Source organism: Ixodes scapularis, unplaced genomic scaffold (genome assembly GCF_016920785.2).
Source record: "Ixodes scapularis isolate PalLabHiFi unplaced genomic scaffold, ASM1692078v2 PGA_scaffold4__175_contigs__length_147842914, whole genome shotgun sequence".
NCBI classification, from domain to species: domain Eukaryota; kingdom Metazoa; phylum Arthropoda; class Arachnida; order Ixodida; family Ixodidae; genus Ixodes; species Ixodes scapularis.
Genome location: NW_024609879.1, coordinates 140,488,309 through 140,515,823, shown reverse-complemented (window position 1 = coordinate 140,515,823; position 27,515 = coordinate 140,488,309). Strand labels below are relative to the sequence as shown.

The window sequence follows — 27,515 nt, the reverse complement described above, 5'->3', positions numbered from 1 at the left end:
TGATAACTTTTTATTAACGGTTTTCGCATTTCGTTGCATGTAAATTTTTGGTTACGCATTTACGGTTACATTTCTCGAACCTTTTCTCGCTCTCATCAGATGGCAGGGCAAGAGAACCGGAAGTCATACCGGAAATCAATTTGAAATCCCAGGCTCCCAGGCGGCAATGGCGGCAATGGCGGCAATGTTTGTTCGTTCTCAAAAAGTTGTGTCCGTTGGTTCATCGTTTCGAACGTGAGCTCTGAAATCAATCCCATTTCTTTTACAACGTGCAGCTGCTCCCTTCCTGCATTATTTGCCGGATCAAGGAGCATCATTCGGAAAGCAGCTCGGTTAGTCAGATCCGAGTGTAACCATCGTATAATAGCTTTTGAATTGTGTTTCTATTATCGCTAATCTCTCGAGGTCCGCTGGAAACGTTTCGGATCCCGCTTTTGACATAGAGTTATTATAATAAACGCTAGAGGCTCAGCTGGCGCTAGTGTCTACGGGACTTCCGGTTGCAAATTGAAGCAGACAGCATGCAGTCTACTTTTCCTGTCTTCCTGTGTATTCCTATGGGAAAACGCGCGTGAATTTTGTTATAATTATAGAGCAATTAAATGCAAAGGGGCAAGCGAGCTGGACAATAATGATGAAAGTAATCCCTGGAGAAGGGGAACAAGAGGGACAAGGGACAAACATAAATCTCCAAACACAGCTAGGTGACTGGTGAGCGACCGAAAAAATCCGCCTGGTCCGGGTATCCTCGTCGCCGGAAAATAACATTAATAACTTTTGTTATTTCGGTTGTACCGGATAGTATGTACCTTTATTAATATTTTGAAAGTGTAATTGCTTTAGTTACAGCATTTTTCCTTACCACTGAACGATGTTAAACTTCGCTATATTTCAGGCCCAAACCTCTGTTTCATGGCAGGTATGTAGAAACGAGCGTCGATTCCAAGCAAAATAACAATCGAAAGGAATGTAGAGTGTGTTTAAAGTTCGGCAGCATTCCGTTGGTGCTTATATATTGCTAATATATGCCTGTCCTATATATATATAAATATATATATAGTATATAAAAATGACCCCGGCGTGCACCTTTACGAGGGGTTAAAAAAAACGTTCCAAACGTAAAGAATAAAGTATGTGGGCTACGAAAGGTGTATTTTCTTATTATTTCCTATGTTGGGCAGTTTTTATCGGGCACCTGTTCTCTGGCTTCCCCCATTTGCAAAGATTTGGAGCGTGCGGGTGATGATTTGAACGCAGAACAAGCATCTTCGCATGTATTCATGAGCAGAAAGGATAAAGCAGTACTTATTTATTGCAAATCGGACTATATTACGTAACTTTCAATTTATTTTCATCATCTGCAAGCACAAAGAGTTACTTATCCAGTGTTACTGCGTAGTTCTTGCCGTAGCTCTCTTGGTTTTCCACATGTCCTTCGTTCGTTTGGCACGTATTGGCCTCGAGATCGACCTAGAGGTGGCGCTATGGTCGCGCTATCATCATCATCAAAGCGGGGATAGGAGAACGGCCGCCCCATAGGCTCTCCACGTTCGCGCGCGAGACGGCGTAGATTCTTGCGTTTATTTTGTCGCATACTATCGGTGGCAAAACAATTCTAGCGGAAAAGGATGCGGTACTGTTCGGTGCTTCAGTGAAGATCAAATCGTGTTGCCAGCGTGCGGCCTAAATTTTTATAATCGCCTCTGTGTGTGCGTCGTCTGCTCTAGGCAGACGTTAAAAAGCATGGATAACCACGACTGATGCCTGTCTCCGGCCGAACTGGAATATTTATGTTAAATATTTGTTTATTTTAAAATGGATGTATCGGTTCATCAACATGGGAATTAAAAAAAATAATAAATTCCAACCCAGATAACAAAATACTGGTGTTGTGGGCTGTGAAATCGCAGCCTCTGTGCTTTGTTTTTTTAACTTCTAGCTTTTGCAGTAATATAATAATCAAGAATGAAGATAAGTTAGCGCTGTAATGGAAATTACCATGCTATTAAGTTCCTCTGCCCTTTTACTGTGCCATAGTGTGGGTAGGTTCTTTGGTGTCTGATAAATCGAATGCGTTGCGATGAGGGGACAGTGTCTCTTCTAGTTAAGATCTGCAAGCTGCACAGTTGGCAGGACAACTGAAACAAACTTTTCTAATATATCTGCCGAGACTGTAATAAAAGAGTGTAACCGAGCAACGCAGCAATGTTCCGATTATTAAATGGTTTTCTCGGTAGTGTGGGTTCACCCGCTTGAATTTTTTTGGTGAGCGCCGCGGATGTCAAAAGGCTAATACTATAAATATCTGGCTAAATAATCTTGTATTCAAACACGGTAGACTTTGCAACCCAAACACACAACGCACACCACAACACAGACAGCATTAATCGCAGTGATACTCTTTTATTGATGAGGGCTAGCGACCTTCACGAGACTTTCCGATCACCCTCCGCCCTCACCTAACGTACATCGGAACTGGACAGTTCATCGATTAACTTTCAGATTAATCAAGTAATGCTTTAATTGCATTTTTTTTGCCAGTTAATTGGAGTCTTGTGCTGGAGAAAGTCAACAAGGAGTAAAAAATGCCTGCATTAATATTTTTGACGTCTCTATTTGTTTTGTGACACAGGCTTGCACGGTAAACCACTTCAGCGTGCTTGTCATTTCGCCGAGGGTGATTATATGGTTTAAATAATAACTTTAAAAAAAAACTCCATTTTAAAAGGCTTCCCGTGTTCATATTTATGTAGGACTCACAACGTGAAGTTTAAAATGGGAATGCAATATGTCATTTATGGCATATAGTAAAACCAGCAAACAAATGTGTAGTTTTAACGTCTTTCACTCAATATGAGTGAAAGACGTTAATCAACATACGGATTTATTGATTGATTAGTCTATTTAAGGATAGTGATCAGTCGGGTTACTTTTCTAATCAAACCGCAGACCCACTCAACATTCGATGCTTTATGAAAGCCACGGTTTGTGCGAGATACAAAAAACATGTGGGACTGGCGATTGTATACAAACCAACACACTAAGATTATGGAAGCTTCCGACTTAATAGTAATCGCTTTGCTGAATTTCTACACATGGGAAACGATACAACACAACTTTTAGTAAGAAGAAACGGCAACGAAAACATAAAACATTTAATAAGGAATGTCAAGCTCAGCCTCAAACGGGCTTGTGTCGTCGAGATCCATGCTTCTGAGCGTGCGCCCGTAGCAGACGACGCACGGCGGGATCCCCGCTTTCGCACGTTTCCAATTTCGGCCGCACGGTGGCGACACGGTTCGATCTCGGGGCGATATACCCCCATGCTGTAAAGCGCCGGCGCCGTGTTCGCGCTAACAGTGTCCGACAGTGCACATAAATACATGTACGAAGCGGTTTTAGCACCGTTTTTCATGCGACGAATATCAAATAAAAACGCCGTAACTGACCAATTATTTAATCTGCGTGTCTGGGAAATGTTCTAATGTGCCTAGTACTTACGAATTATTCTTGATATTTGCTCTTATAATCGAGCGCAGAGAGGAAATGCACTCGCTTTTTTCCGTAGAAATGCATTACCGGAAGTCAATTTCGGACTGCTTGCTGTCTGCTTCAATTTGCAACAGCACACTAGCGCCAGTTGAACCTCTAGCGTGCATTATAATAACTCTATGGCTTTTGACATTTATTATTATTATTATTATTTTATAATTATTTTTATTATTATTATTATTTTTTTTTACTTGTTCACTTTGTACTAGAAAAAAAGAAAACCTTTGACAGGCTGTGAAAATGTGAGACATGTGCTGTTCGATTGCGAGTGTAGTTTTACGCGCTGACATTAGTGAAGTTGTCGGGAATCGTAGGAGGAAGAGCAAACAGGGCAAGACGTAAGTATCTTAGCATGTTAGTCTCGCCCCAGCGTTTGACTGTGCTGTTTTACTGACATCGACGCCTGCGACGCTAAGCTTCTTCTATATTGTTTTGAACGCAAGTTCGCCGGATTAAACGTTTAGTTCCTCAGTTATTTGCCGCCTCATCATTTGTCATTCGTGACAGTATCGGAGCTTGTTCGAAAATGAAGGCCCGCCCATAATGCATTGGATATTCTTGGACAGTGTCCACCGCATGACTGCAACTGCTTAAGAAAGTGCAGTTTTTTCATGTCTCTCAGAACCTACAATCCTGTATCCAGAAAATAATCACTAGGCTAATAGCGAGACTATCTTTAATTTTGGCAAGCCTCCATGGTATGCGTAGTTTAAAGTAAGATTCCTGGTTTGATAATCCAGTTTGAATGTTACCGTGATAAAATTCATACATTTTTTTTTTGCTGGGGACTCATTATTAAAATTTTTATCACCCATCTATGATGGTCCAACTGCCCCAAAAAGATATTTGTAGCATTACATCTCCTTTATTTTAATGTAGCTCAAGATTCAATATTCTGCGATGGGGCGACGAAGCGGTTTTCGGTGCTGTAAACCTGGAGCGCCGAAGCGTGGTGGGGCAGCCCTGCAGGTGGCTGAAGCGAGCAGCTCCGAAGAAGGCACTGACTCCTGACAAGCTGGCAGCCGTGGGCAGTAAGTTGTTTCTCCTTGCTCCCAACACGCTAGACTCTACCATTTATTTGCGGTCATCAATATGACTTCATGTTGACCACTTTGAGTGCTCTTTATTCAGTAAATACAAAATGAAGTATATGCATAAAGGTTGCTTGCATGTGAAGAATGGCACCATTTCTTATGATAATGACAGACCTGACGGAAGAATGTTCCAATCACGGACATCTGCACAGAGTATTACAATACTTAACACCTACAAGGAATCGCTCTAATTATTAAAGGGTAAGGTGATGTTTGTACGTATTCAACAATCTTTAGTAACTCAGTTAAATAATTTTCAATTGTTTCTAACATTGTCATGCTTGTTGTCAACATGCAGAAATTGAGGTAGTCTTTTTTTACCTCCGTTTACTGAAGATCGCTTTGGCTGTCGTCACAGACGTAGCTTTGTTTACGGCTGCACTTATCAATTTTCTCCACCGAGCCACAATGGGCTGTGGTTGCAGAGGAATATTGTGTACTATTACAGCGAATATGAGCTGAAACGCCGTGACACCTTCCGCTCGGGACTATTAGTGCTGTTTGTCGTATCACTGGGCAAACGCTTGCGCACGCTGGGGTTGAGACACGTCTACTCGTGTGTTCGTTACGCCGTTCTAATCCCCGTCACGATGGGTGCACCATGTAACCCATTGTCTATAGACACTTGTGAAGGCCTTAAGCGCGAAACACATGTACGACGAAACCGTCCGATCCGACGTCCGACCGCGCAAAACGACGGTCGGAGGCGAGGGTTTTCAACGCTCTCCGATGCTACGAAAACCCTCTCCCCCCAAGGCCATTCCGGCAGTCCGCACGTCGGATCGGAAGGTTTTCGTTGTACATGTGTTTCGCGCTTTATTCTTAGATAATTTCCCTCTGCATCTTTGCCAGTGAAGGGACAGATTAAATTGTTATTTACCAACTTGCGCCCTTTTTACTTGAGTGAATTTAACTTTCTTCTGCAAACAGATTAGGCCTTTCTGGAACATTCATTAACACCCCTCAGAACCGGCATTTCTGCCGCTGCATTGGAAATGAGAGGTTTAGCTAGGGAATCCTTTAACAGGCATTACACAGCAGTGACTCACGGCCTGCCGGTATAGTGCTCACCCCATATGACAACAGGCAGGTGTGGGGATCGAGAGAAACCTGTAGCCCTGGGTTTTACAGCGCAGTCCTTGGTTCTCTTGAATGGCGAGAGTTATACATGAAACCGTTTGCAAAATTTAATCAAACCAAGCTCTGCGGTACTTTTGTGCAGAGCCTCGATTTTTGCAACCATCAGTTTGCGATGAGTGGCTCACGCTCAGATCTTGGTTCATATTTCTGGAGAATGACAGGTGTGACCTTGTCACCTTCGCACTCAATACCGCACCTGCCGTCGCGCTATAAGACAGCCGGAAGTGCGCTGTGGCACGAGCACACGAGGAGATTTGTCTCTGCATCAGTTGGTGCCAGTGTTTACGAAGCAATGTGCCAGGTGGCGCTGATAGCGCCACACGTGCCGTTTCAGCTGATACCGGCCGCGATAGTACCTGATGTCAAGCAGCAGCAGTTCTTAAAGAAGCAATTCCTGGGAAAACCTGGAATTGTCTGGGAAATTTTAATTACCGGGAAAAATCGGGGAATTGTCAGGAATATTGTTAAAAAGCGAGCCCAGTCAGGGAAAATATGCCGGAGAGGCCGTCAAGTTCTTTGAGCAAAGAATTGTGTACTTGAAGGCAAAAAAATAGGCAATAAATTCTGCTTTTCCTCCTCATTCCTTTTTACAACGCCTACCCAGACACACACGCACACACGTGAAATGACCAGGGAGGATGGAAATGACCCACCGAAGTGCGCCGAAATTACTCGAGGGTGCGCCTTGGAGCCAATAGTGGTAGTTTTAGACCACGTGTAGGCAAAAAGGAGAAAAATCAGTAGATTTTGTGGTATTATCACTGAATCAGCAGAATTTTGAAAAATATCAGTAGATCTGCTGATAAATCAGTAGGAGTGGCAACTCTGGCGTAGATAATGCAAAGATGGCAACTCCAAAAAAGAAGATAAACAAGGAGACGGGAGGAAGTACCTAGGAAGCAACAGCTAAGAGGGATTCTGGGGAATCTACGTCCCTACCGACCAAGCGGCTCGCCGTGTACTGCCGTGAAGCCACACTCTTGTCCAAAACTTCTGTCTCAAGTGTGTCACACATTTTGAAAGAAATGAGCGGCTTTTGCCTGGCGCAGCCTTTTAACGGCGTTGCGGGTTGCGGACGGACGTTACGAGCGTTCAGGATTGCTAACCCTAATCACTTTTCTCCGGAGATGAAAACGCGTGAAAATTCGCATCCTTCATACGGTACGCACCAGTAATACCTTGAACTTTAGCACATGCATGAAATGCACCAAATAAGAAATCCGGGCGATGTTCGAGGACACAAATGCTTAGAAATCACCACTGTAGTCGAAGTAAACAAACACGACGACACGGGCGTTTCTGCCGCCTTGAGAGTGCTGCCACGACATCACCGCACGAGTAGGTGGATCTTCCCTTCTAGCACGTGCTGGGTTATGATAGCGACACACAATGAAAATTCACAGTCAAGGATAGCGCTTTTACGCAGAACGATGAGATGCACGCCGTCTACGACGACGATCACAACCGACGCCATGTTTGCGGAATAGAAGCAGCCGGCCCGCGACCGGCATGCAACGCGCGAACACTTCTCCTCGACCTGCGATTGGTCTGTCGTTGCGGTTGTTTGTTTCTTTGTTTCCAACGCAGCGGAGGGACGCACGTACGTGAACGACTCGTGCGTGCGTCCCTCTGTCGCTATGGCAACTGAAGCCTCTCTCTTCGCTTCTCCCCGCGTTTTCGAGCGACCTCCTTGCTCCGCGAGTGCAGCTTGTGGCTCGCGCCGTCAGCGCCGTTATCTAGTGTCGCACAGGGAAGCGAGCTCGCTGCTCCGGTCGTCGGCGCGGTCGGCGGGCTGTGCTAAAAACTGCACTATAACCGGTATTTCCCTTCGCGCGTCTGCATTTTAAGCGGTATGTAATTACATGGAGTTTAATGGGAGGTGAACCGGTGGTTTAAAAAAACCGCTTTATACCCGGTCCTGCACTATAAGCGGTTACGTTGTAAGTGGTCTATACTGTACTTTCAAATAACCTCCGGTATATGTTACAGTTTTATTTATATTTTCAGTGACGACAGTGACTGCGTAAGCGGAAGTTCATTGTTTTTGAAGGGTGCCTCTTGGAGCGTTTCATGGTGTGCCGCAAGTGCTATGCCCCTTGCTGCAACACCAGAGATGTTGTCGGCACACTACTGATTGTCAACAGGAGACATGGTGGTGCCAGCCAAAGGTAAGTGGCAAAGCAACAGGCAATGTTTGCATTTGCGCAGCCATTCTCTTCGGAGCTGCTTCTCCTGCGACCATCTTGAGGAGCAACAAGTCCGTCAGCATTCAAGCCATCTCGGAGCGCACCTACAACAAGTGTCAGACTGGTAATCCGATGCCTGCTGTGAATTGCATACCTGCCAACTCTCCCGAATTTTCCGGGAGCCTCCCGAATTTTGATCACATCTCCCGATTGTATGGACGCGATCTCAAATCTCCCAAAAAATGTCCACCGTAATTTTTTTTTTTTTTTTTTTAATGCCGCCTTATTGCTATAATCATCACGCGTGTGTCATTGCGAGTTACTCAAGAGTAGGTTTAGGTTACTCCGGCGGGTTACCACGTGACAACTTAGAGCAGTAGCGTAAAACGAGGGTAGATTTTCAAAAGCCAAGGTACGAAACCTCTACTCCTAAAGTTGGAGCGCATTTTGGAACACGGCTTATATGACCATGGGTGCGCTAGGCTTCAGTTGGCTTTGTCAGGTCATCGAGTGAGGTGCGGGACGCAGCAGAACACTGAGCTTCTGCAAGGTCTCCGAGGCAAGAGCATTGCCCTTGCTGGGATGGACGCTGCGATTCGCCAGGATTCAGCGCAAAGTACTGCACCTACAGCTTCCACGAGGCAGTCACCAGGAAGGTCATCCATGTTGAGCAAGTGCAAGTTGGCGAGGTAACATTTATTAACTGAGGCAAACTAAATTATTGTAAAACTGATTTGCCTCTTGTTTACAACCACTGTTCCTATCTGCTTTAAATCTGATTGCATTTATGGAGGCCTTGCATTGATGCTGCAGTACATTGTCTGTTGGAAGAAATTAATGCATACACGTTGTGACCAGTCGGATGAGGTGACGGAAGGCAACGCCATGGAGAAGGTGGCATTTGTTTGTGGCTTCACCAAGCTGAAGCAGAAGGGCATACAGGCTACCATTCTGAGGCTTTCCTGAAGCCATTTGATTTCATACAAAATATGTTTACTTGGAGAATAAAAATTACTTGACACGTCAACTTGCAATTTTTTTTATTCAGCATGTTAGAACACACAATGCTTTAAAAGAATAGCACATATTGGCGTAAGGTGTGCCTCACTATCTGATATTGCAGTCAGTCTCACGCAAAAATCAATGCACTGGTTTAGAGAACTACTCCACGCTGGGACATGTTGGATCCAGCTCAGAATAGTTCCATAAACTAGTACTTCTTGCCCGGGTTGGTGGAGGTGGATGAGGTGAACCAAAATCTGGGCAGCTGCTGCACCACTCAACACAGCGAAATCTCTGGGGAACCCTAAACCCCGTCGTCTTCCAAAGCGCGTATTGTCACGGAGTAAGGCCAAGAGACGGTAAATTATGAACTGAAAAGAACGGTTTAATCAGCGAACTTGTGTCAAACAAAATAAAGAATGAGCGTCGAGACAGCAGAAAAGCAGGCGGCAATTTGGCGGCGTAACAGGAAGCGAGACCGACTCGACAAGGTCACGGGCAGCTCCTTTTTTAATGTTCGTCGGCATCGCGAAAATTCGGTCCAGAAGGTTCGAGCACCTTGTGTTCAGGGTGAGAATGAACAGGCACTTTGGAGAACAGGACGAAATGATAAAAGTTACGCCCGAGTAAGAATAAACGCAAATCTTCTGGAGTTCCGTGACCAAGCGCTGCTTGTTCGGCCCTGCGCACAGCAATATTGCACTGGGGTGACTGAGAACATGTAAGGCCTACAGGGCAGGATATCTAAAGCCACAGTATTTTTCTGATGGATAGGTATTCCTAATGGCCTTTACTACACAGGCAGGCAGGATCTTCCTGTTGTGCCTCCCAAGGTGGCACCAAATCCACCTTACAAACTGGTGGTATGCAACATACCTGTACGAGGAATAGAGAATCCAGATTGAACTTGGGTTTATGAAGTACTGTCACAGCAGCAGGTGGGCCGTGATGTTGACGCGCCCCCCTCCAACACCCACACAGCAGGTGCACTACCATGCACCATGTAATGTAGAACATGTCAGGCTGCCCCCACGCACGCACTGTCCGCAGGTGCACCTGCTGTGTGGGCACTGCGAGGATGAAAAGGCCACAACCTGCCTTTTATTGCTGTTTCCACCGAAGCACAGTGTAATGATGCTTCATTTGGAGTTGCCCACAATAAATTACATGAGCTTGGCCTACAATGTTCTGCATGCAGATCATATCTGCCCATGGTAGAATAAACTGTACCATCTCTTACAATAATGAATTGCACACAATGTGGACTCCTCACTGCACTTACCAATTCCAACCTCGGATGACCTTCTTAGAATTAAATGTAAACATTTCGGCGGAACTCCGCCTGGTTAGGTAAGTAATAAGAAAAAGTACAACGTAGACTCTAACCAATTTCTTCAATGTGCCCGACGTTTCGAAGCCAGCTCGGCTCCTTGTTCACGGGTGACTGTATATGGGCCCAAGGGTAGCAACCTGTCGTCGTTTTCTTCTCTTCTCTCTTAGCTTTGTTTTCTTCTTCTGTTCCTGTGTGTGGCGCATTTTAGCCCGTGTATATAGCTGCTTGGAAGCGTTCCGGTGGCTCGGTTCAGGTTGTTGCTTGTATTTTGTATGTGCCAAGATTCTATTAAGAGCCGCTTTCTCCAGTTTCTTTCTGTGTCGAGGATGGAGCTGCCGTCAAAGCCAATGGCGTGGCCGGTCTTCTGAGCATGTTCCGCCAGCGCGGAATTAGAATTCTTATTCTTAGAATTAGAGGCCAATTTCTGCACCAAAATCTGATGCCCGCTTGCCTCATTCCAAACTTAAACGGAGCTCTGTATGTAAGTATTCGGTTATGCAAAATGATTTAGATGGAAACCGACCCATGTGTTAGTGTTTCGAATACCCGACACCACCCTGTGTTTGAAGGCCTTACCTGTAGGTTTCCCTGTTCCCGACCCCCCGCAGGGGGCACCTGTGAAAGCAGGTGTTTGGAGAGTGGCGTCTCCACGGACCCCGAGCCATGCAGGTTCGCCCGCCCACGTCTGGCTGTGCGTGGCTTTCCCGTGTCCGGGGAAAAGGGCACCCTGGTGGTTGAGCAGAGCCCGGGGTAGGTTCGGACCCTTGGGGGGCCCCCCGGGGGAGGCAATACACCACTTCGGTTCCCGCTTCTCGTAGACTGGAGTCCTGGTAAGGCCCGGCCAGGATGATTCAGTCTAGTTGCCTTTTCTTCTACTAACCCCTCCGATCTTTCACTTTTACCTTTCCTGTTTCTTTTACTTCTCTCTCATTTCTCTTGCTCCTTTTTCAACCCTCTTTGGCAGCAAGGGCTAACCTTGGGTGGCAATGGACCTCTGTCTTGACCCACACTTGGGTATAGTTTGCCGGCAGCACTGTTAGTGTAACGTCTCCAGCCAAGCCCTTCTTGTTATGGTGCGTTACCTAACCCCTTGTTGGGCTCGGTGCTGGGCGGTGCACCGCGGATTCTGTACACTCTTTGCCCTCTTATGGTGCGCCAGCCCCTAAACCCCGTTCCGGTCATGCATTTAAAAGGTGCTGCCTCGAACAAAAAACCATCAACAAAGAATGTGAAGCACAAACATTTACAAAGTTTTTCATCGTTCATTTGCTGGATGAACAAAAGCCTGTTTTGAAGCTGCCACCTTTTATTGTAGCAAAGGTGCTAGAAAACCTTGTAGGGTTTTCCTTCAAGGCAAAAAACAGCACACTGGAGACCTTCTCGTGGAAGTGAATACAAAAAAACAAAGTGACGCACTCCTTAAACTGGCTACCATCGTTGACGTGAAAGTGTCGGTGAGCCCTCATCGCACACTAAATCCTGTCCGTGGAGTCCTCTCCGAGGACGACTTCTTGCACACTAGTGAGGAAGAACTCCTCGAGGGACTCCAAGATGCCAGTGTCGTCGCCGTAAAACGCATTATGTTTAGGAAAGATGGCGAACAAATCCCTTCGAGACATGTTATCCTGACTTTTGAAAGGCACACTCTCCCCAAAACAATCGAGGCAGGATACTTGTACTGCCGCATCCGCCCTTACGTCCCCAACCCCCAGCGATGCTTCCGTTGCCAGCGTTTTGGTCATGGAACACGCAGCTGTCGAGGGAAGGAGACGTGCGCGAAGTGCGGTAGTCAAGGTCACGTTTCCGATACTTGCGAGGCAACTGTGGCCCACTGCGCTGATTGCGGTGGACCACATCCTGCTTATTATCATGCATGTTCCTCTTGGAAGCTAGAAAAGGACATTCTTACCATCAAAGTAAAGGAAAACATATTATACCCAGAAGCCAAGAGGCCGTTCTCCTTTTTGTCAAAGGGGAGTTTTGCCGAGGTGGTGCACAGGGGCCCTGCACCCCGCTCGGAGTCAAGGGCCACCCAGGTCTCTCCCGAGATCTTGCCGGCCGACTACAGGGCCCCAGCTCCCCGACAGGAGCAGCGGCTGCTTCCTCCAGTCTCTGGTGGTAGCACGCGTGCTGCTCCTCCTTCCAGGGACAGGCCGGCAGCAGCCGCGCTTGCCACCTCTCGTAGGTTGCCCCCTGGGGAGACGGAGCGAGCTTCTCGCTGTTGCTCGCTAGAGAGGGCCCCCTACCGAAGGTGAAGCATGGTGCCCATGCAGCTCCTGGGAAAGGACCAGACGAGCTCAGACGACCCGACGCCCAGTTCGTCTGCAACCCCCCCAGCCGATCGTGGTTGGGGTTTGCCCCTCCGCACACTTGGGCGGACCTGTTCTAAAAACAACGGATACCTCTCAGGAGGTGGAGAAGTCGACAGATGCTGACAATCTTTCCACTCCTGGGTCCGACTAGGACATTCTGGAGTGGGAAACGCCCTCCAGTAAACAAAAAGAATAAGAAGCCTGTAGTCCCACTCAAATGAGGATCCCAATGCCTTTCACTTAGTTTGTATTGAATCTACAGTCTTACTTATTTTACTAGGTTTATTTTTCAGTTGCATATTTACATACCTTTTATAGACGACTAAGTTACATTTTATGCAATGGAACTGTCGCGGTAATTTAAGAAATATTGATGATGTTAATTATTTTATGGATCAGCTTCGGCCCATCGCTCTCGCCTTGCAAGAAGCCCATCTTCACTCTCATTCATTTAACATTTTAAGACGTCATCAGGTTTTTAGAAAAGATTGCCCCTCTTCTCCCCCCCTTCAGGTGGTGTTGCAGTGGTCGTGCAGAGTGGAGTTGCTTGCTCTCAAGTTCCCCTCTGCACGCCACTGGAAGCTGTTGCAGTACGTCTCCTTCTGGACCGCCTTGTAACAATTGTTTCTTTATACTTACTGTTGTGTATAGAGGGCGCTGAACTCATGCATTACCAATTGTATATAAGAGCATCACCATCGGCATAAAGATCAGTCAGCGTCCAGTGCCTGCCTCGTGTCAGTTCTTGTTCTGCGGCCTTCCAGCCGCGTTCGCCAGTCTACATCACATTGGCGCAGTCGACAGGATCACAACCTCGGCAGCAGTCAAGATGACAGCCGTTTTTCGCAACTAGTACGCGAGGGGCGTTACCCATTAACGCAAAGATGAATACGTTCGGGCTGCCATCGTTAGCCTCGTTTTTGGAGGCGCCGGGAGACCCGGCAGTGCCATGGCGGCAATGGCGAGAGGACTTCGAGATCTTTCTGCAGGCGACGGAAATGGACGCGAAACCGCCAGCACAACGAAAGGCGATACTTCTACAGTGTTTGGGGGTGGAAGGTCGAAGAGTGTTTCGGACGTTGGTTCCAGAGCCTGCGGCTGCACCACCGATAACTGCTGCTGCAACTGGAAGTACGCCGGAGAAGACCACATCAAAAGGGGGTGAGCCGGACGACTACACCGATGCACTCCGGTTGTTGGAACGACATTTCACGAACACTCTGAATGTGCTTGTCGAACGACGGCGATTCATGTTGCGGCGACAGCTTCAGGAAGAACCGATACGCGCGTACGTCAGTGCCCTGCGACAGCTCTCGAGTACTTGCGACTTCGGGGACTTTCTTGAGGCAGCGCTGCGGGATAAAGTCGTCGACGGAATACGAAGCGTGGAGCTAAGACAGAAGCTGCTCATGAAAGGTTCACAGCTTACGTTGGGCCAGGCCATGGACATCCTACAGACATTCGAGCAGGCAGCGGAAGGTGCCCTTGTCTACGAGGAGGGGCGTGACGCTGCCATGGTTCAGCAAGTCGAGAGGGCAAGAAATCGTTCAGGAACAGGAGTCAGCGGTTCTTCAACAGTTCCGGACCGCAGGTGTTACAGATGCGGTGCTTCAGGACACCTAGCCAGTGCACGGGAATGCAGAGCGCGAGATAGGCGGTGTTCGAGGTGTCACAAGGTGGGACATTTTCAAGCGGTATGTAGAAGTACCGGGCAAGCGCGGGTGCAAGCGGTTCAGGACACGGACGGAAACGAAGAGTTGGGTGTCCTAACAGTCACACAGAACGAGCGAACCACTCTGATAGTCGACGTTTGCGTCGAGGGCGAAGTGATTCAGCTTGTCGTGGACACAGGCTCGTCAGTGTCTATCTTGCCAGCAAACATCTTTCAAGAAAAATTTGCAAGACGGTTCGCCTTGGCTCCAGCAACGGTGACTCTGCGGGACTTTTCACAGCAAAGAATTCCAGTCTTGGGATGTTTTGTGGCTCAAGCGGCACGTGGAGGCGTGTCGTCAAATATTCGCTTCTATGTGGTGTCGAGGGGCATGGCGTTGCTGGGACTGGATGCGGTGCAACAACTACGACTGCATATCGACGGCGCATCGCTGGCATGCCTACAGACAACGGCGGGGCCACAACCTCTGCCTCCTGAACTTAGTGAGTTTTCATTCCTCTTTGCAGGGAAACTGGGACTTGCTAAAAACGTGGTACACGAAGTTAAACTGCGCCCCAACGTCAAACCAGTATCAGCAAAAGCTAGGCGATTACCGTTGATGTTGCGAGAACAAGTCTCTGCTGAGTTGTTAAGATTAGAGCGTGAAAGCATTATCGAACGGGTAAACGCTTCTGAGTGGGTGTCTCCAATAGTGGTGGTAAAAAAAAAAGACGGGAGCATCCGACTCTGCGTAGATTTACGGGAGCCAAACAAGGCCATTGTCGTTGACGGCTTCCCATTGCCGCACACGGAGGAGCTTTTGCACGCTTTGAACGGAGCAGCATGGTTCTCTAAACTGGACCTGGCGTCAGCCTATCACCAGGTCGAGTTGTCAGAAGACAGCCGGGCACTGACGACGTTTGCCACACATGAGGGACTGTTTCAGTTCCGTAGAGTCTGTTTTGGCCTTGCTTCGGCGCCCGCCGCATTTCAGCGGATGATGGAAGAAATATTGAAAGGGTGCAAGGGCGTCCTATTGTATATTGACGATATTATTGTCTTTGGCAAAAATAAGAAAGAACACAACAGTCATCTGCGCGAGGTCTTGCAGCGAATAGCGGCCGCTGGCCTGCAACTGAACACGAAATGTGTCTTCGGGGTAGAAGAATTGTTGTTCTTGGGTCACCATGTGAGCGCAAGGGGTCTCGCACCCCTCAAATCAAAAGTGGACGCGATTATCAATGCACAGACGCCAACGGATTTGGTGGGGTTGCATTCTTTTCTTGGGCTCATGGGATACTACTCTCATTTCCTCCCTCATTATGCAGAAGTGGTGGAGCCACTGCGGCGCCTTCTTCGCAAGGGCCAGGAGTTCATCTGGGACCAGAACGCTGAGGAAAGCTTCGGCAAGGCTAAGAACCTACTAGCGTCGTGCAGCGCAGTATCCATGTTTGACCGGTCCTTACCTGTACAGGTAACAACTGATGCATCGGCATATGGGCTGGGAGCGGTACTGCAACAGGTGATCGACGGTGAGACGCGTACGATAGCATTTGCATCAAGGACGTTGACGCCACAGGAACGCAAATACTCTACGGGAGAACGAGAAGCCCTGGCATGTCTGTGGGCTTGCGAGCACTGGCATGTGTACTTGTGGGGCAGAAATTTTGTGCTGCAAACGGACCACCAGGCATTGGTAACATTGCTCTCTACTAATGGCACCGGAAGGCGGCCACTTCGGATAGAGCGGTGGTGTGCAAGGCTGATGAGGTACAATTTTACTGTACAATACACGAAAGGAGAAGATAATGTAGTCGCTGACGCACTCTCCCGGTTGCCCTTGCTGTCCACAGAGTGCGATCCAGTAGAGGAGGTCATTGCTGTGGTGTCAAGCGTGGTAACAACGCACCAATTGCAAGTGGAGACAGAGAAGGACGGCGTGTTACGGGAGGTGATGCAGTATGTCACATCTAGTTGGCCAGAAAAGAAATGTCTGTCAGGAAAGCTACTATCATTTTGGCGGATTCAAGAAGAGCTTTCTGTTCTGGAGGGGGTGCTGTTTCGTGCAGAGCGGGTGGTGCCTCCATCGACATTGGTGTCCAGATTCATCATGATGGCCCAAGAATCGCATCCGGGCATCGTCAGGACAAAGCAGCGACTCCGGGAGCAGTATTGCTGGCCTGGGATGGACGAAGACGTGGAAAACTGCATTAGAAGCTGCGCTGTGTGCAAGGCATCAGACAAGTCTGCAAAGGCTGCGGTGGCCCCTCTACAACCAGTGCAATGGCCCGAAAAGCCCTGGGAAAAGCTGGGCATGGATATTGTGGGCCCGATGGAACGAGCCCCTCCAGAGTGCAGATTTGCGGTAACTGTGATTGATTATCACAGTAAGTGGCCGGAGGTTTTTTTTGTGTCGTCGATAACTTCTCAGTCGGTGACGAAAGTGTTACTGGAGCTATTCGCGAGGGAAGGATACCCAAAGAGTGTTGTCACTGACAATGGCAGACAATTTATGTCGACACAGTTTGAAGGGTTCCTACAAGACAGAGGAATTGAACACTGTGTGGCCTCGCTGTACTACCCACAGTGCAACGGTCAAATAGAATGATTTAACCGCGTCTTAACAGGTGGCGGCACTGGAGCGGAGACCACTTAAGGAGGCGATTCTGGAATACCTGAGTATTTACAGGGCAACTCCCCATGCGACCACCGGCATGTCTCCGGCGTTTTTGCTACACGGAAGGCGGCCACGAACAAGACTGGACGTCGTGGGACTACCGGAGAGAGGGTTTTTCGATGAACCGCGGCCTCACGTCGCCGAACTGTAACGCCGTGTCAAAGAGCGACAGCAGAGGACAAAGAAATACACCGATGTAAGACGGGGTGCCAGGCACTCCATCATTGAACCCGGCGACTTCGTAAAAATAAAGAGGTGGGGAGGACCAAAAGGACAGCAGAGGTTTTCTTTGCCAATGGAAGTAAAAAAACGCGTGGGAAAAAATTCCTTCCTTTTAGACAATGGGAAGAAATGGAACGCTGCCAAATTGACAGTAGTGGCCAAAGGAGGAGCACCAGGTGCCCGGAACTTGGTAGAAAAAGTTATGGAACGACGTGGAGCGGTAAGAGACCAGTTATGCGACCTGGATTTGCCCACTGAAGAGGGGGCATCACAACCACCATCACCATGGGACGTCGCAACTGCCAGAACCCCAGAGACATTATCGCCAGGTGACGACAGCGCTACCGTCGCTACGCACGGAGCGGAAGCTGCACGGGGTGCTGAGACACTTCCAGACGCTACACTTCAGGAGACTGAAATCTTGTCGACACCAGCAGAGTCGGCGCCAGCTCCAGAGCAAGTCGAAGCGCAGGACATCTCCGGCCAACAAGAGTTGTTGACCACAGCACCGTCGTACAACAGGCCTCAGCGACAAAGAAGAATGCCCGGAAAATACAATGATTATGTTTTACACTAGAATTATCTGTTATAGTGGTTCCAGAGCTATGTGAATAACTGTAATTATTGGTGAAAGTTGTGTTCTAGTTACTGGGGTTTTGTTTGTTTAAAGGGGGGAAATATGTTGTGTATAGAGGGCGCTGAACTCATGCATTACCAATTGTATATAAGAGCATCACCATCGGCATAAAGATCAGTCAGCGTCCAGTGCCTGCCTCGTGTCAGTTCTTGTTCTGCGGCCTTCCAGCCGCGTTCGCCGGTCTACACCACACTTACCACCTAACGTTCCTTTAAACCTTCAAGAACTGCAGGGACTTATAGGACAGCTCCCGCAACCTTTTTTAATTTTGGGTGATTTTAACGCTCATCATCCTATGTGGGGTAGTACCCGTCAAGACTCCCGTGGTGGTATGATTGAATGTCTTTTATTGTCTTCGGGGCTGTGCCTTCTTAACGGGAGAGGACCAATTTTTTTTAGTGGGGCACACAACTCATTCGCATCCATTTATCTTTCTATTGCTTCACCTTCATTACTTCCTTGTTCCTCCTGGAAGGTTCTTCAAGACACTTTTGGAAGTGATCATTATCCAGTTGTTTTAGAGTTTATCGTTCCATTGCCTAATCTTTTAAAGCGGGTCCCTAGGTGGAAGTAAGACAAGGCTGACTGGATGCTTTTGAATCTTCACTCCACTTTAGATCCTTCGCTTCTTTCTTCTATGTCCCCTGAGAACGCTGCACTTTATGTTACCGAGCAGATACTAAAGGCTGCTCAGCAGTCCATTCCATAAACATCTGGTAATATACCCAAAAAATGTAGACCTTGGTGGAATAAGGAGTGTGCCACAACCCGGGCGGACCAAAATAGGGCGTGGGGCAGATTTCGCAGATACCCCACTTCAAGCAACGTTGTTGAGTTTAAGCGACGAAAAGCCAAGGCTCGTTGGACTAGGAAGCAAGCAAAGCGGAAGTTGTGGATGAAGTATCCCTCTTCTTTAACCAGCTTTGTCCCAACCAAAGAGGCCTGGGACAGATACAGGAAAGTAAATGGGGATTATAGGTGCTTTGCCATTCCAACGTTTAATGCTCCTTCTTCGTCACTAAAAGATATTGGTAACATATTCGGTGAACATCTTTATAATTCATCTAGTTCGGCCAACTACAGTGTTACCTTCGGACAGTTAAAAGCTCGTGCAGGACAACAAAAGCTTGTCATGTCGGGAGGAAATTCAGCATCTTATAACCAACCATTTACACAATGCGAGCTTGAGATGGCTCTTAATGTGAAAAAAGCTCTCTGCCCCTGGTCCCGATGGAATTCATTATGAAATGCTGCGCCGCTTTTCTCCAGAATCCCTTGAAAATCGTCTCCTGTTTTTTAATATTTTGTGGGAAAAGGCATGTTTCCGTCAGGCTTGGAAACACACACATCATCCCCCTCCTAAAGCCTAACAAAGACCCCTCAAAACCATTATGCTACCACCCAATTACACTGACAAGCTGCCATGGGAAGACATATGAAAGGCTTATAAACAGGCGACTGGTCTACATGTTAGAAAGCCTGAGGGTCTTTGATAACAATCAATGTGGATTCCGCCAAAGTCTATGTACCCTTGACCACTTGGTACGCTTGGAAATTGTGATACGTGAGGCATTTGTAAACCAGCAGCATTTAAAGAAGGCATATGATACAGCGTGGAGGTATGGGATTCTCCGAAACCTGTATGCCTGTAATATCCGGGGCCGTATGCTGCGAAGCATAAAGGAATATCTGACAGACAGGACTTTCCAAGTTTGTCTCCGCTCAGCCCTATCAGATTCCTTTGTTCAAGAAAATGGAGTCCCTCAAGGGGGTGTTTTAACTGTGACTTTGTTTTTGCTAACAATGAATTCACTCGTACAACTGCTGCCACCTTCTATTTCATAATCTCTTTATTCTGATGATATACAGATTTCACCATCGTCTTGTAACCTTCCTAGTTGTGAGCGCCAATTGCAGTTAGCCGTAAACAAACTGTCCAAGTGGGCCGACGAAAATAGGTTCAAGTTCTCTGCTTCAAAAACGGTCTGTGTGCCTTTTTCTTTGCGACGCGGGTAATCTTTGGGTCCATCCCTGGAATTAAATGGAACCCCTATCCCAGTTAGAAAGGAGCACCGATTTCTTGGTGTGATATTTGATAAAAAGCTTAACTTTATTTCCCATCTTAAAGCGCTGAAGCAAAAATGCCTTCAGTCCACAAACCTTTCAAAAGTTTTATCTCGCAAGTCTTAGGGGTCTGGTAGAAATTGTATCCTGCAGTTATACAACGCCCTTGTACGATCCCGTCTTGACTACAGTGCAGTACTGTATGGATCGGCTCGGCCCTCTGCCCTTAAAATGTTGGACCCAGTTCACCATCTCGGCTTGCGACTGGCAAACATTGCCCGTCCTCAGTTTGTATGCAGAATCCAATGAGCTGTCCCTGAACAAACGTCATACATATCTTAGTCTAACATATGCTTACAAGATTCTGGCCGACCCCCAGTATCCGACGTACTCTTCACTTACAAGGTCAAGGTTCTTTCGCCTTTTTGAAAATAAACCAAGCATTGTGACTCCGCTAAGCTTCCGTATTGAACATCTTCGCACTTCTCTGCACCTTCCTCTGGACCAGGTCGGCCTTGTTAGGAAAGTCAATGGTATTCCACCTTGGAAAGCACAGCGAGTTAGATCCGACTGGTCTCTCGCGAAGTTCAACAAGCACGGCATTTCCCATGCTGTAATTAAGCAAGAGTTTGGTGAACTGCAAACTAAGTATGATGGTTATCTTCATGTTTATGCAGATGGTGCCAAGACATCCTCTTTTGTTGGTTGTGCTGTGTATTCTGAAAGCTTCTGCAAGTTTCAACGACTTGATTGTATTGCCAGTATTTTTACTGCGGAGCTCTATGCGGTATCAATGGCGATCGAGTGCATTATCAATAGGAAAATACTGAGGGTGGTCCTGTTTGTTGACCCTCAAAGTGTGATTCTTGCAGTTTGCTTTCTTAAAGACACTAAAAATATGCTTGTACAACAGATTCGATATAACCTTAACTCTGCTTTGCATGGAGGTCAAAATATAAAATTTTGTTGGGTACCCAGTCACATTGGCTTACAAGGCGATGAAGGCGCCGATAGAAGCCATCGTTATATACTTCTGTTGCCAGGAAATCTTAAAGGAGCTGTGCAACGATTTTAATGTTGAAAGAATTGGCATTTTCTGCTTTTGATATTGTTCACTGTGTCACAAATGACAGAAAACACACCTCCTTTCATCGAAATGTTGCGATTCCACCGCGTAATAGCGAGGCAAAACTTGGAATATTTCCCGACCTGCAGCCACGAGCGGCGGCCATGAGAAACAAGCGGCGTGACGTCACTTGGGTAGTTGTAAAAAAGATAGCAAGTTGTGCAAATACCTGCTCGATAAAAGGTAACTTTTTTTATAAATCTTGTCGTTCCAACATATGTATAATAGCGTCAAAACCCTGGTATCATCGACAAAACTCTTATTATACGAGTTTTAGTGGCGCCATGTATCCTAGGTCCACAAAACCGCCAACAGCCGCCAGAAGCCGGAGGGGGAGGGGGACAGCGCCGGACGGGCAAGGACGGGTGGTCACGCGGTCGCGAGCGGATGAGTTCTCGCTGCTCGCTGATGGCTCTACAGAGAGAACTTTTCTGCAACTCCGCGCCTACTCAAGTGACGTCACTGTGCACGTTACCCGGTAGACGATGCACGAGTTGAGAGGCGGCAAAAACCTGGATCTTTTTCATTTTTTAAAATAAAAACTAGGGTATCCAGGCAGAATCTGTTTTCTGTAGTTCACTGCAGAAGTGTCAGGCATCAACTTCCACAATTATTTAAGCAAAGCCCTGAAATTGTTGCACAGCTCCTTTAATGGCAACAACTTCTTGTCGTCGGTGCAAAACTGCGTGGTGTCGATTTGGCAGCGTGGTGAGTCTGTGCTTACATCGATCATTGCTCTGCCTGTGGGACCCTCCCCAAACCTTTTGTTAGTGATGGATGGGCACGAATACGCCTCAAACCCTGGTAATGCAATCTCTGTCGTGTTAGTTTTCTGCAGGAGTAGGATATCTGGGAGTTCCGATGGTACGTCGAGCCCCGAGCTCCGCCGCCCTCTTGCGCAGCCCCTGGCAATTCCACTGCAGAACTCTTTGCATGATTCTGCAGGGAAAAAGGACTTGAGCGTTGTCATGCGGCTCACTTGAGGGGTACAAAAGCTATCAACATCATCCCATAGAAGTACAATTTCGGTTTCGCTCGCAAATCGAAAAATTCGCATTAAGCGCAAAACGCATGTACAAAGAAACCGTCCGATCAGGCAATACGACAGTCGGAGGCGAGGGTTTTCAACGCTCTCCGGTGCTACAAAAACTCTTGCCCTCGAAGGCCATTCCGGCAGTTCGTACGTCGGATCGGACGGTTTCGTCGTACATGTGTTTCGCGCTTTATAACATAAATATTGGGAAAACTTCTCTTTTTTTTTCGACGAAGATTAGTTTTGAGACATGCCTGTCCTAATTAGGTATAAAAAAAGTTTTTTTTTCTGGTTTCAGTGTTTTTTTAAATAAGTACAATATTACAACAAATTAACATGCGATTCTGATGTTTTTTTTTTCTAGGGCTACAGGTAGACCGAATTATATATAGAACCCAGTTAATTCGAACCATCCTTGTATCAAACTATTTGTGAACAGACTGGGAGCTGCAATAATAATGCATAGCGAAAAATGTGGTCGCATTGAACGGGAATTGCAGCGTCTCCCGACAGATCGAACTGCTCTGCAAGCCGGCTTTCCCCCCGTTGCGAGAAACTCGTTGGGGAAAAACCAGCTTGCAGAGAAAGCTGGCTTTTTTTCTTTTGGGGCAACCGCTTTAATCGCCCAAAAGGAGAAAAAAAATGATCTTTTCTGTAGGGAATGGGGAGAGGGTGAGCCGGTGAGACCTTGAAAGACGGAAGAAGCGGCCTCTGAATAGCCGCATGGAGCGTCCCTCATCCTCGAACGCTCCTTTGAGTGTAAACGTTTCTAGATGTGGCGTGCTTGTTCGTTGTCAAATTCATTAAAAATTTTATATAGAATTACTCGCTAGATCGAACTGGTCGACGGGTTTTTCCGAGTTCGACATAAACGGGTTTGACTTAACAGCAATCCATATGAATAATTTCCATGTTCTCTTCATTTTCAGGTTCCTTTGACATGTACATCAAACAAGCACCATCGGATGTGTCGCCTAGGAAACAAAAGGGTCTCATGAACAAGTATATCGCGGAGCAACTTCAAGATGCCGACAGGAAGCTGCAGTTTTAAGCTGCTTTTGGGAACCTAGTTTTCCTGTTGATATGATGACAGTGCTGGGCTATTTGCTTTTGTCATGCCTGTAACAAATCTGTTTCGTCAACTGTACCTGCTTTCGAGACCTTGTTTTAGTTACTTGCATCTTCTTTTCAGGAAGGGTGTCAGGATTTCATTTCAGTGGAGAGCCTCGGAATACGAAAGGCAGACCGGGGGTTGCCAGCTTACCTTTTTCTGAACAGGAATCGTATGGGTGGACCTGCATAACGGGTCAATCCGCATAACAGGTCGACCCGTATCTGGTCGGGTGCTCCTGTTTGTGACATGTTTGCATATAGGACGACCTGTTTGCATACGGGACCCGTATGTCCATAACATTGTGTGACCCAAACGGGTCAATCTGTATGAAAATTATATGTGTTTCTTCTGTAAGGGTTATCGCAGCGAGGGGGCAATGAAGGAAATATGGCTGTACTTCTGAGACAGCAATGTTCGCTTATATATCCCGCCCTAGTTAACCGGACACATTTACGCCAAGATCATCATTCATCCGAACACTAGGTTTACTAAGAGTGGGCTATCTTTCTGTGTTTTCAAAGAAAATAACAAATCGAGCCCAAAATGGGGGGCGGGTTACCTTTCGGGGGAGGAGCATCTCTCGGGATGTTACGGTATACTGTTCCCACTTAACACTCTGCACCCCTTGTCTTGCTCGTCCATGTGCAGGCCAAGAAGATGCACCGTCCCTCGAGGGGCCAGCGGAGAGCTTCGCGTGCGGGGACTGCGACAGCATCTTCGCTTCCCTCGAGCACCTCCAGGGACACCGGAAGAGGATGCACGAGAGGACAGAGGGCAGGCACCGATGCGGTCACTGCCCCTACTCCAGCGATAAAAAACAACACCTACTCGAGCACGAGCACACCCACACGGGAGAGAGGCCCTTCCTGTGCGGCACCTGCGGCAAGGCTTTCACGCAGCAGGGCAACTTGACCAGGCACCAGAATGTGCACACGGGCGAGCGTCCTCACGAGTGTGCCGAGTGCGGGCAGAAGTTCGCCCAGCCGGCAGACTTGAGGCGGCACGAAAGCACGCACAGCGGAGAGCGGCCCCACGTCTGCCCAGAGTGTGGGAGAGGATTCGTTGAGAGAGGTCACCTCTCAAGGCACAGGCAAACCCATTCCGGCGAGAAGCCCTATGCCTGTCACCTGTGCTGCTACAGGGCCTCTGATTTAAGCAGCGTGACGAGGCACCTGATCGGGGCACACTCAAAAGAGTATCCCCACAAGTGCGGGGACTGTGGCAAAGGGTTCCTGTCCCCAGGTGAACTCGGAAGCCACATGAGGAGGCAGCACGCCTGCGGTGACCAGAAGCAGTAGATGAACTCAATGATGGGGGAGGGGGAGGAGGCACACGGGGTTGCGCTCCTAACGACACTGGGGAAACCCAAAAACAAAAGTGACACTGGCGAGATTTTTTTTTTTAATAAATACATTGTACAGTTAAACCTCGTTATAACAAAATGGGATATAACAAACTAATGGATATAACAAAACAATCATAATTCCCCTTGCTTGCTAATAGTGGGAAATGGACATTGGCTATAACAAACTAATGGTTATAACGAAATAATTACGACCGCTCCTTGAACTTTGTTATAACGAGGCTTTACTGTATATAGAATTGACATTGGATTACTGTTCCGTACGAGCGCATCGTCTGAAAGGCCCTCTTTGCCCAACCGTGGGTGTAAGGATCGACGAAGGCGATCCTTACACTTTTGCTAATGCTCTCGTGCTAACGGTGGACCGTTAGCACAAGAGGGAACTGGCTGCTAGGAAAGCGTTGGCGAACACTTCCCTCGGTGGAGGGCGACTTGGATAGACTGGTGTACTTTGCGATGCGAGGGTCAAAACTCGCGCTTCCAGCCGAGAGAACCGGAACGTGCGTTTCCGGTCGGGAGAGCTATCGGAGAGTGCGGTGGTTGACTGGGCAATGTTGGACCACGTCTGGCGGAATGATCGTCGGCACTGTCCACATCGGGGACGGCTGTCCGACTCGCCTCACGAGTTCTAAGGAGTCATTTGCTCGTGTCCATCACACAGGAAAATTAAGCGATTTCCCCATGGTGGAGCATCACACAGGAAAATTAAGCGATTTCCCCATGGTGGAGAAGTGAGCCGACTGGTTGTGCACTCTCGGCCACTGGGAAACGCCCGTTTCATGACGCATCGGAGAATCGCAGGTCTACCAAAAAGCGGGGGGGGGGGGCCAACAAGTGATTTCTAGTGGTTCTACTTTGTGCTGGAGCTCGAGAGCTCACGCTCCGTAATCGAACCCCGTCAATTGACTTCGAGGGACAATGCCCCCGTAATCGGGATTTTATCCTACGAGCCAGCCAAGTATGGCTAACACCGGAGCACCTCCTTCCCACCTCGCACTAGAGAGTAATCTTTGCAGCTCGGTTTCGCTATGTACCTTTATTCGCTACGACAGTATTAAATCATTTATATAAAAGTAACCCCCTCCTATCGAGTTAGTCGGTGTGGCCAAGGGAACCGACTTGGCCTCCGACGCAAGTACCACCCAGCTTCCCACAGCAAAGTTCGTCAGCCGATGCGGACATTCCGGGGCGACGCAAGGTGTGAACCAACGAACCCGTACTGGGGAGCTCAATCTTGCTGGAGAGCTATGCTTTGGTTTATCCCCAAGCGTAGCCCTTTATTTCATAGCACCTAAAAAACTCGCTGGAAGCCAGTGCTGGAAGCGAACTGGCGAAGGAAACGCAAGCCACTGGCAGAGACGGGCCTGCCGCTACGGTGAACAAAAGTGAGCGCAGCTACATTGGTCAGGTGGCATTTTAAATAGACAGCAAGGTCCTTTAAAGTTCAAATTATTTGTTTCAATAAATATTTAACTTGGGTTCAGTTTGTACATATCAATTTCTCAAAGAAATTTTTCTTAACGTCGGGTCCAAGGCCGTGCTGCGGGAAGCGACCGTCGCTTCTGCAAAGGTCCCGAGGCGCGGATAGCGTGGCTGTGATGAGGCGGCGTGCTGCGGCGTGCTGCGGCGTGCTGCGGCGTGCGGAGCAGAGAATCAAGGCCCGTTCACACTCTTGCGACTGCTTGCAACCTCTTAAACCTGGGTTCCTTAAAACTTCTTAAACCAGAGAACACACTGGCGCCATCTATTGGGAAGCAGTGTAAACTCGGCGGTCCGGCATATTTTTTTTTTTTTATTTCTCACGCAATATTCTTTCTTTTTTGGCTCGAAAAGCTTTTGTCAATGTTATAAACGAGCCTTTCTATGGGTATTACGCACATTTGACCTCGGAAATCCCGCAAAACCTTCGCTTTTGTGAAATGCAGTTCTAGGGTCACCGCATAGATGGCGCCACGATGTCAGTGTGTTCTCTTAGTGTTCTCTCATTCTAGAAACATTTAAGAAGTTGTAAAGGCCCGTTCACACTCTTGCGACTGCTTGCGACCTCTTAAACCTGGGTTCCTTAAAACTTCTTAAACCAGAGAACACACTGGCGCCATCTATTGGGAAGCAGTGTAAACTCGGCGGTCCGGCATATTTGTTTTTATTTCTCGCGCAATATCCTTTCTTTTTTGGCTCGAAAAACTTTTGTGAATGTTATAAACGAGCCTTTCTATGGGTATTACGCACATTTGACCTCGGAAATCCCGCAAAACCTTCGCTTTTGTGGAATGCAGTTCTAGGGTCACCGCATAGATGGCGCCACAATGTCAGTGTGTCCCCTCATTCTAGAAACATTTAAGAAGTTGTAAAGGCCCGTTCACACTCTTGCGACCGAGTACGACTGAGAGAGACGAGGATCTCTTAAAACTTCTTAAATGTTTTTAGAATGAGGGAACACACTGGTATTGTGGCGCCATCTATGCGGTGACCCTGGAACTGCATTTCATAAGAGCGAAGGTTTTGCGGGATTTCCGAGGTCAAATGTGCGTAATAACCATAGAAAGGCTCGTTTATAACATTGACAAAAGTTTTTCGAGCCAAGAAAGAAAGGATAATGCGCGAGAAATAAAACAAAATATGCCGGACCGCCGAGTTTACACTGCTTCCCAATAGATGGCGCCAGTGTGTTCTCTGGTTTAAGAAGTTTTAAGGAACCTAGGTTTAAGAGGTCGCAGGAGTGTGAACGGGCCTTAAGAGATCTCGTCTCTCTCAGTCGTACTCGGTCGCAAGAGTGTGAACGGGCCTTTAGAGATCTCGTCCCTCTCAGTCGTACTCGGTCGCAAGAGTGTGAACGGGCCTTTAAGATAGTGCGGCGACACGCCGCGCGTGCGCCGTCGTCCAGTCATTTGTCTTTTGTTTCTCTCTGTCTTGGGTAGAATGCAGTAGCCGACGAAAACTTGGTCCCTTTGAAACAACAAAAGAACGTTGCTTCGAAAGCCGTTGCTGCTTGTTTTTGTTTGGTCTGAG

The 27,515-nt window shown here is 47.7% G+C and overlaps 1 protein-coding gene and 1 pseudogene across 4 annotated transcripts; both read left to right on the top strand.

The window, feature by feature from the left end:
• Positions 1–156: 156 nt before the first annotated feature.
• LOC120842617 lies at positions 157–23,587 on the top strand. Of its 4 annotated transcripts, none has more exons than XM_042293471.1 (5): positions 164–234; positions 4,432–4,583; positions 7,995–8,096; positions 8,475–8,661; positions 22,959–23,029. In XM_042293471.1, the coding sequence occupies exons 1-5, from the start codon at positions 167–169 to the stop codon at positions 22,966–22,968; spliced, it is 519 nt and encodes a 172-aa protein (XP_042149405.1). In that variant the 5' UTR covers positions 164–166; the 3' UTR covers positions 22,969–23,029. The 4 variants fall into 4 exon arrangements, with proteins under 4 accessions (XP_042149406.1, XP_042149405.1, XP_042149404.1 ...); XM_042293470.1 differs by lacking the exon at positions 22,959–23,029 and adding an exon at positions 15,599–15,683; XM_040213770.3 differs by lacking the exons at positions 7,995–8,096; positions 8,475–8,661 and adding an exon at positions 7,837–7,954 and having other exon boundaries at positions 22,959–23,587.
• On the top strand, positions 23,587–25,926 carry LOC120842624 (annotated as a pseudogene).
• Positions 25,927–27,515: the final 1,589 nt, after the last annotated feature.

Bases quoted from the DNA above. Each gene is read 5' to 3' on its own strand.
- LOC120842617 (XM_042293470.1), top strand. From the start codon at position 167: ATGGCGGCAATGGCGGCAATGTTTGTTCGTTCTCAAAAAGTTGTGTCC. The intron at 235-4,431 runs GTGAGCTCTGAA...ATTTTAATGTAG, and splicing joins GTTGGTTCATCGTTTCGAAC to CTCAAGATTCAATATTCTGC. The intron at 4,584-7,994 runs GTAAGTTGTTTC...GCATTTGCGCAG, and splicing joins CAAGCTGGCAGCCGTGGGCA to CCATTCTCTTCGGAGCTGCT.